This window comes from Mizuhopecten yessoensis, unplaced genomic scaffold (assembly GCF_002113885.1).
Source record: "Mizuhopecten yessoensis strain PY_sf001 unplaced genomic scaffold, ASM211388v2 scaffold10533, whole genome shotgun sequence".
In the NCBI taxonomy this organism is placed as follows: Eukaryota; Metazoa; Mollusca; class Bivalvia; order Pectinida; family Pectinidae; genus Mizuhopecten; species Mizuhopecten yessoensis.
Window position 1 is genome coordinate 293671 of NW_018408594.1, and position 9977 is coordinate 303647.

A 9977-nucleotide genomic window follows, 5' to 3' on the forward strand; every position below is an offset into this window, starting at 1 on the left:
ATGCCATAGTTAAATATCTTTTTCATGAAAGCCAGCAGGCTATGCAGGTCAGCAATTCTAACTATTCGACCGGAGAAAACTCATGTCCAAAGATAGGCTAAGCGATTGGCATAAAGTGTGTAAAAGAATTTAATGATGAGATCTACATTTTATTAAAATATTTGCAGAGCTGACTACATTTTGTCGCGTAGGGTTTTCTAGACTAAGAAATGCTGGTAGTAATGGTATCCAGATCAAGTATTGTTAGCTTGATGTGCCGTTTTGCGTTCCCAGGAAGGTTTTTGTAAAAAAAAAAAAAAAAAAAAAAAAAAAAAAAAAAAAAAANAAGAATATACAACAGTATCTCCAGTAATACAAAACATGCACTCGTGTGGCTAATATCTGATATCTAACTATTAGCCACACTCGTGAAATATATTTGGTATTACTGAAAACACTGTTAGATATCCTCTATATATTGAGATAGAAAATGTCAATATATTATTAAACCAATGACATTAAAATGCATTGCCGAAGTTTCTTTAAATAGATAAAAACAAACAAGTTTGTCAGACTTATAACTCAGCATTTTTAATTTGGTTTTGATTTACAGCTTGCAACATATTCATTGGTATGCAGTGATTGCACTTAAACGGGTTTTTTACTTTCAAAGCCCTATATGCTTTGCATATTAAAACAACAAGCTATTTTCTAAACTAACGATACGGTTTAGTCAAATTCCTTTATTTTATAAGAAAATTGATTCAACAACACTTGCAAAGCGATTTTACATATGATATGTATAAGTCCACTGTATAATTCCACTGTATAATTCCACTGTATAAGTCCAATTCCACTGTATAATTCCACTGCTTAATTCCACTGTATAATTCCACTGTAGGTATTACAGAGCACAGAACGCTTCTCTCAGACGATCCGCAGTAGAGTTCCATATTGATATAGTCACACCTCGTTATTCTGCCACCATTTGAAATTTAAACGATATAAAGGGGTTTGGCGATATTTTGAAGGAAATGTATAAAGAATACACAAGAAAACGATAAAAAGGGATATGAGGTTTTACTGTTCTTGCATAACGTTAAAATTTGAAAAAAAACCAAGGGTGCATTCTATAGTAATATTTCTAAACAAAATCATACAAATAGACATAATTTGATATAACCATACCATATTTTACAAGGACTCGAGTAGATACTGCCGCGAGAGTGGAATTAGAAGAGTGGAAAAGAAACAAGCTGACTATTTTTAACAGTTTCCTTGAAACACATTGGCGGGATGACCCTTGACTCCTAGTCCTCTGACTCGAAACACCGAGCCAGCGGCGGGGAAATCCCTGATCTCCGCGTCCGTCGATCCTTCTCTACCACTAGTTACATAGAGCTCGTCCAGATTTGCCCCACCAAAACAACAGGACGTAACCCTTTTGCATGGTATTTCAACCTTTCTGAGAATTTTACCTACAAAATAAACGTGCATATGAATGTCAGCACAAAAAATAATAATAAAACGCAGTCAAGTATAATTCAATATTTTAGTTTGCGATTACACTTGACTAGCTTGCATAGGGATTTACCTTAATATTGACGGATATTACGGTAGTATGAACGCAGTTGGCAACGAGTATATTTTTTGGTGCGCGTTGCTTCTCCATAACGATTGTTTACCAACTGCGTTCATACCCCGTATACGCCGACAAAATGAAGGTCTATCCTTATATTTACACCCAAAAAATGCTACAATGCTACACTACGCATGACAGTCAGTCGAAGCGGGATGCTTGCTACGATGGTAACAACGGTACCGGTGGTTTCTAGGATAATATAGTGCCAGTCAATCTACATCGACACATGAGTAAATTAAGAGAATCCACAGTGAAAAACTTTACATTTTTGAATTATTTATTTATAACGGTCTTCATGTACGCGCATTGACACATTGATCAATTTATTGGAATGTGCCTAGATTAAATAAAGAGTTTGCAATAGTCCCGTTATTGTATGTTCCATGTATCAAATTGTTAAAAAACCAAGCAATGGTTGTCATCGGACTGCTATCTCGCTGAAGCGTGAACGGCGCCATATTTGAATCTAGAATCAATCTACGTCGTCAGAGTAAAAACCCGGGTTGTAAAACGAAAGCACAAGGCACACTTAAAAATAATAAGTAAGACATCAAAATTTATACCGCATAAAAAGAAAGATTATTTCACAATATGACTGCAATGGCGACTATAAGCCTACAACTTTGAATTACCAAATGTTGTTAGTATTGACCGTCAGTAGTCACGGAAGTCGTTGTTTTCGAAGCAAGCTCTAGAGGAAGCAGTGAAGTTCCTATCAAGAAAAGGGAAATTCACAATAGAAAAGTTAAAATCGTTCCCGTTATCAATCGTGTTAGTAGTAAGCCGTCCCTGTTATCATACATGTTAGTAGTAAACCAACCCTGTTATCGTACAAGTTAGTAGTAAGACGTCCCTGTTATCATACAAGTTAGAAGTAAGACGTCCCTGTTATCGTACAAGTTAGTAGTAAGACGTCTCTGTTATCGTACAAGTTAGAAGTAAGACGTCTCTGTTATCGTACAAGTTAGAAGTAAGCTGTCCCTGTTATCATACATTATGAAAATATTAGTATTAAAATTGTTTTTGTTTTGTTTTTGGAAACGCATTCCATCGCGGACTTGGAGAAAACTGGATATGGTATATTTCTGTTACAATGTAAAGTTTCCGTGACTACTTGTATACATGTATTGTCTCCTCGATTGGAGTTTTTGGCCAACGCTCTCACACCCTGCGAGTGTGTTAGGTTTTTTTCCTGGCCGAGCAAACAATCACACCCCAATATTGGCTTATCCCCGAACTTTATAACAATCTTTGTTACTCTTTTACCCATAGTCAAAATTATTTTATTTCGAAAACAAAATCAAATTGTATATATTTTTCATTTTTTTATTTCTTCAAATTTTATTTTATTTTCAAATTTTATGATTTTTTTCGATGGCGGCCATTTTGCACCTCATTTTGAGTTGGCGGCCGTTTTGCACCTCATGGCGGCCATTTTGCACCTCATTTGGGTTGACACGTGTCACCAGAATGAGGTGCATGCACCTCATGGCGGCCATTTTGCATCTCATTTTGAGTCTCAAATGTGACATCTATATACTACTCGCTCGTCTTCACCAAGATGGCCGGATTCAATCCCGGTTACCTGCCCGACCACGCGGGTTTTCTCCGGATACTCCGGCTTCCTCCCTCATTAAGAATTAAATCCTCTATGTGCTTCCATCAGGTCACAAAAATAATGATTGAAATAAAATGGGAAAAAACTGATTGATAATTGCTTTTGAAAAAAGTGTATATTACATAACTGACGATAAGTCTATAAAAGTAAATGTATAGAGATGTTAGTTAAAAAAATGAAATTAAAAAAAGAAAACATTGTAATACTTTGATGTAACTGAGATTTTCGTTATATCGATATTTAGAATTCCTGTTCCATCCTGAAACACCGGATTGAATTTCAAATTTTGTAACTGTCACTGAGGATTGACAGGTAATGATGCCAAATAAAATTAAACAGTTTCTGTCTGTTATTAGTTATAAATCGGCATGCGTTGTGAAAAAGTAATACGTTGCTGAATAGGGGCGTTGATTGTTGATTTCGACATTAATGAATTATTCATCGTTTCTTTTATGAGTGGTGATGCATACATAAATTATGTAAAGACTATAACCAGACTTTCAGAAATGTTAATTATTTCGTTCATATCCTCAAAAAATGGAAATCAAAAGCTGATGAAATTTTAGACGATGAAAAATAAATGTACACGTTGACCTATTGGTTTAATGCGGCTCTTTTTGAAAATATCTCCCGGTAGAAATACTAACAGAACCTGGTTGATGACAAAAAGGATCTTCAGAAAACATCTGCGTTTTTACTTTTTGTGCCTGTTGCAAAAACTGAAATTAAGAAATCATGAAGCACCGACATTGAGATAATTGCAACAGCCATTAGTTCAAAGATTTTCCGGTTAATTTTCATCCTTCCGGAAATAACCGACGAAGGCCGATAGAGTGTGACGTTATAGTATGATAATCTCTGAACGACGTTTCATTCCTGCTAGTATCAAAATGTATATGATCGATATTTTTCACTCAGAATGTATATTAGTTAAAATCAAAGGCAAGGTGTAGCAAGGGGAAGCAACTCTGTTTACGCACGCATGTGTTACCATTAAAGAGCTTCGCTCGGATTATTAAACGCGGGAGATCTCTCGTGTTGGCAATTTAAGCAATATGATTGGCTAGCACTTTCTATAGAATGAGAGCCGGGAGATTCGAAGGCTCAGTGTCATTTTGACCTCAGAGCGAAACCAGGCTAAGCAGAGAAACCAGGCTAATCAGGCGGCTGATCGTGATACCTGTTAAATAGCAGAGATTGAGAAGGAGTAGAGGGCTGGTGTTAAGGTATTAGGAGAGAAATACTAGGAGATCACTAGGATAATTAGAATAAATATGTAGCAGTTATATTAGGAGATAGGCGAGGAGAAACGTACTATGATGTCATTATGAGATTACTAGGAGTAAAGGAGAAATGTACTAGGAGAAATGTACTAGGTGTAATTCAGGTGAAATGTACTAGGTGTAATTCAGATGAAATGTACTAGGTGTAATTCAGATGAAATGTACTAGGTGTAATTCAGATGAAATGTACTAGGTGTAATTTAGGAGAAATGTACTAGGTGCAATTCAGGTGAAATGTACTAGGTGTAATTCAGATGAAATGTACTAGGTGTAATTCAGATGAAATGTACTAGGTGTAATTCAGATGAAATGTACTAGGTGTAATTCAGGTGGAATGTACTAGGTGTAATTTAGGAGAAATGTACTAGGTGCAATTTAGGAGAAATGTACTAGGTGTAATTTAGGAGAAATGTACTAGGTGCAATTCAGGTGAAATGTACTAGGTGTAATTCAGGTGAAATGTACTACGTGTAATTTAGGAGAAATGTACTAGGTGCAATTTAGGAGAAATGTACTAGATGCAATTTAGGAGAAATGTATTAGGAACAAAAATACTACGTGCAGCTAAATAGTTTATAAGGGAATCTTTAACAACAGATATGAGGTAGTTTCTGTCTGAAGCATGCATTAAAGAGATACAACTATTTTGTTTATATTCAACAACCTGCTCATTTATTTATAATCACATTGTCAATTAGTCAAAGAGAGACAACTTATCTCAACATTGTACAGGTAACCACTAGGGCTGCTGTGGGGTGTACTTTTATATTGTTTACTTGTCACTTAAATGTCTACAAAAAAAAATCCACTTTAACCTGATTTCTTTGTTGAGTCATTCTTGAAGAATTTGCCACAAGCCAACAATCAGACGGATCTGTTTTTAAATTATACAATGCATCGTCAGGAAAGATACTCGGCCGGACGGCAGACTGCTTAGAGTCTTGAGTACCTGACAATCGGGCATTGCACTTGTAACCTTAAAAGTGATCTAAAATAAAGATAGAGGCAAAATATCTGTATCTACAAGTCATTCAAAAGAACAAAGCTTTTTTTTATAAATTTGAGCAAATGTGACCTTGAAAGTCCAACAAAGTCATGACATTGAACAGACTTTATAACCCTTTATATGACCAGGTATACAAATCAAGATCAGGTGGCAAAACAATACAATTCTACTACGAAGGGCGATGTTTATGAGAATATTGTTCAAATTCTGGTTTTTAATACTTTGTAATTGTGACAAAGAGTCAACACAAATTGTTAATTTTATTATTTTCAATTTCATCCAAAGCCAGACCAACATCAATAGCTTCAGCTGTAACAACAGATGCATTATTTGGTAATCGGCAGGAAAAAGATACGTTGCCAACAACACATGCTGCTGCAACGTTTTCTTCTATTTTAGAGCAGTCCGTATATAAACGAACTCGGAAAAAGCGCTCTTGTATATTGAACCGGGAGAGTGCGAGATTTTTCATTATTGTGTAATTCTAAATGTACTTAGTCGTATTGTCCATGCTGGAATATCTGGTATTATAGCAATTTCGATTAAAGATAGGTCTGAATCCGAATTTTCCAGGAATTTCTGAAGTTGTAATCCATAAGAAAAATCAAATGTCTCATTTCGATCGAAAAGCTGAGTATACTTTGGATAAAATACTGATTGGAAAGCTAGGTTTTCTGGATTTGATTTAAACTGGTAAGCAAACTGTAGACATACTTTTGTTCTTTTATCACTAAGTGACGGTTCATTTGCTTCATCAAAGAGACTCGCATCTGGTGATTTGCGAAAAGCACCTAAAACGAGACGAAGCCCCTGATGAGGAACTAGGTCAAGCATCTGAAAATATGACTTGCGGGCTGACCTATATATAACGGAACCATAGTCACCCTTTGAACGAACAAGTGGGCGATATAGACACAGCAGTACATCACGGCCAGCTCCCCAATCTGTATGGGGCAGTACTTTTAGAATATTTAAAGCTTTTGAGCATTTATCTTTTAAATATCTAATGTGAGGCAATAAGGATATTTTGAATCGAAAATGAGTCCAAGAAATTTTGTTTGTTGAACAACTGGAATAATAGTGCCATCTAGAGTTAAACAGGGATCATTGTGTAATTTTCGGAGTTTGAAGAAGTGTGATTTAGAGAGTTTAAAACCATTTTCACTTGCCTATGTCTGAAGTTTGTTCAGACACAGCTGCAGTTGTCTCTCTATAGTGTGCATATGTTTCGATACTGATGTATCCTTCCTTAAAGGAATCCCAATCTGGCGTATAACTAGGTAGACAACTGTTTTAATGACTGTATGCATGGGGACCATAATACACACATACCGGTACATTTGTTTTGTATTTCAGCACGTTAATGGGCCGTAAAGATAATATCAGTCGACCTCAACACCTGCTCTCTGCAGGGGGTTGAGGTCGACTGATATTATCTTTACGGCCCAAGGTCGACTGATATTATCTTTACGGCCCATTAACGTAGTCAAGTCATTTTTTAAATAACATTCTCTCAATCACGAATAAAAGCATTCAATATTAAAGTCTACAGGAGCAGTTTGCATATGACGTGAATTACAGCACGTGTAACAAAGATTAACTCATCCACCCCTGAAATTTCATAATGAACTATTCCAAACATTGAATTGGAAGAGTTAAAATGTGTCTTCAGGGGTGAATGAGTTAACTACCTCTATCTTTCATGTAATCAACTTCGATTCCGGTATTATAGTTGAAAATAGAATTATACATAATTTAAAGAGTATCCAGGTTAATCATATCTTTGTTTTACGATCTTATTCATACTACTGTTGCCATCCCAAGTTAGTGATTAACCCAAATACGAGATTATTAAAAGGTGACATTGAGTAAATGATTTATATTTGGCGGAGAATAACTAAGCGAAGTTTGATGATGTTTACAGATGTAAACACAAGACATCTGTAAGTAAATCATTTGTACGTATTCTTTATACTATTTTAAAGATCTTAGGGAATTTTCCTATGGTTTCCTGACACAAATATTTCATGAATAAAGTCGTGTTTCACATGAAAACAAAAACGTAAACATTCTTAACCTGGCGGGAAGTGAAAAGAATTCGCCCTTGACTGAAATGATCAGCCCACTGTTATCAACATGCTTTCACGGGTACCAAAATGGCGTTGAAACAGTTAACGGATTATCAAATATTCTTATTACTATTGTTTTTGCCAAATGCGAATGTTGTTGCTACATTTAGGACTGGCTAGTTGGCTGTGCAGGTGTAACGTCCTATCAACAGATAAGGTCAATTAAAGACATGCCCCCATGTGTGTTGTGTATGCGTGCATGTGTGTATGTGAGTTGGAGACAGGGTATGTTGATGTACTTGTTTCCTTGTGATAGCGAAGGTATGATGCCGACTTTATAGTGCTATCTCACCGAGATACGTGCACCCAGCATCATTCCGCCTGGTCACATTATACTCACAACGAGTGCACCAGTTGTTGCCATTACTCGAAATGCTGAACGTTTAGCAAGGAAAACAATACCACTGTAAGAACTTGGGTATGTACCGGCCTGGGGACAGAACCCATTGTCCACCCCACTCGAGTAATATTAAATAATTAATAGGTAAGTCGCTTGTTGTTTGCCGAGAAACATCTATTAGAAGATAACCAGATCCAAAAAGTTTGACGGACTTTACGTCCCCCGTTATTCCTTTTATTCCCTATCTCAATAGGAGAGGCGACAATGACGCTGCTATTTTGTCATTAAGGATTGATGACAATCTGGAGCCCAACAAGGGGACATTGAATGAACGCGGATATCCAGCGCAAAAGCGTCAGAGATTTCTCTCGCGACTGACCCTTTGTCACCGCCTTCTTGGAAGCATAGATTCCAAGGGCTCGGCGTGACCAGCCGATTGGTAATACAGGACCCATATCACCACTCGTTTACCCATAGTCAAAGTAGTGTGTTGTAGAAAGTAGGATACCGATATCCTCATATCCTGAGTTTGTTAGTGATTCCAATCCCCGCTCAATATATAATAACACACACATAAATCAGTACAAATAAGGATTTTTACACATGATAAAGATTAAAGACTCTTTACAAGGTACATTATATTACAAAGAAAACAATTATACATTTATTAATGGAATGTAGAAAAGTACAGAAGATCTGGGACGATTTGATCTATGGTAGCAAAGTAAAATTATGGAATAATGACACAATACTAGGGAAATACCAATTTAACACGGTTTCAATGATATAAATACCAAACTTTTAATAACAAAATAACACATTTACAAATAACGGTTAAAGCAGTCAGTCACATAGATATAACATTTGCGGAATCAATATAAACAAAATATGGAATATGACAAATTTGCCATACATGGTCATTTATCATATAGCAAGAATAGATGAAACTCAGTATTGTTCATGTCTCAAAATATGTTTTTAAATATATCATATACTATATCCACGACTTGGATCATTGAGGAATTCCACGTATACAATCTCTTCATGGATGTCGGGATAACAAACAGCAACAAACCTGTTTTGCTATTGACAAATATAACATATATTGTCATTTAGCTGATTTTCCTCAGCTGATTTTTGACAGCTAAATAAGTCTCATCAAGGGTCATTGACCTGTCAGAAGTTGAAGTAGCCAAAGTTATTTGACTTTGGTGTAGAAGCATCCAAAAAATAGAAGAAAGTAAGGGCTGGATTTTCACGAACTTGAAGAGTTGTTCCCCTTTCTTTGCTTTCCTATACATCTTATTCTGGCAGTTTATCATTCATATTTTTATTTTTCCATTTGTTATGTTCTTCATATACATCTGATGAGAATGGGAGATATTTAAAAATGCAAAATTCAACAAGAAAACTGAAAGTTACAAAAGGCCAAAAGGTGAAACTTTACACCATGCAGGCCAGGTTTGAACATTTTACTGTAATGTTTGTATTTACTTTCCATGTGGGGAGGATTTTTAATGCATCTCGACTGTTATATCAATCAATTAATTTTCATTTAGATGGTGTCCATGAGAATTATTTCTTATATAATTTAAAATGTATTTCAAGTAATACTCATACTCTCTGTTTTAAACTTAGGAACACTTGCTATGTACTCTTAAGTATTTGTGCAGTTACGATTGATTGTCTTCCTTTTAATAATATTCCTGTGAGTTGTGTCCCTCACATGATTTCCTCACATTCCTTTCTGTTATATATCGGATATAGTTTGTTACTTCTATAAGTTCCAAGTTTCCTTTTAGATAAAATATGTCATGTTTAGGTGATGTTTGAGAATTGGTGTTTTTGCGAAATTTGCTTATTGTTTTGCAAAGTACCAATATTTTTATGTTTATAACATATATAGGGTGCTCCCATAGCTACCACTTTCTTTAAAATGTAGATTTTCTTTCCGTTGTTTTTGGAAAAAAATATCCAGAA

General features: G+C 35.6%; 1 protein-coding gene across 1 annotated transcript in view; it reads right to left on the reverse strand.

Annotated features, from left to right (window-relative positions):
- Positions 1-654: 654 nt before the first annotated feature.
- The window catches only part of LOC110461017 (regucalcin-like), a 27800-nt gene continuing 18477 nt past the window's right edge, over positions 655-9977 (reverse strand). Inside the window, exon 6 of the mRNA XM_021514285.1 lies at positions 655-1457. Within this exon, the coding sequence (XP_021369960.1) occupies positions 1246-1457 (212 nt within the window). The 3' untranslated portion in view covers positions 655-1245. The remainder of the gene's footprint in view (positions 1458-9977) is intronic.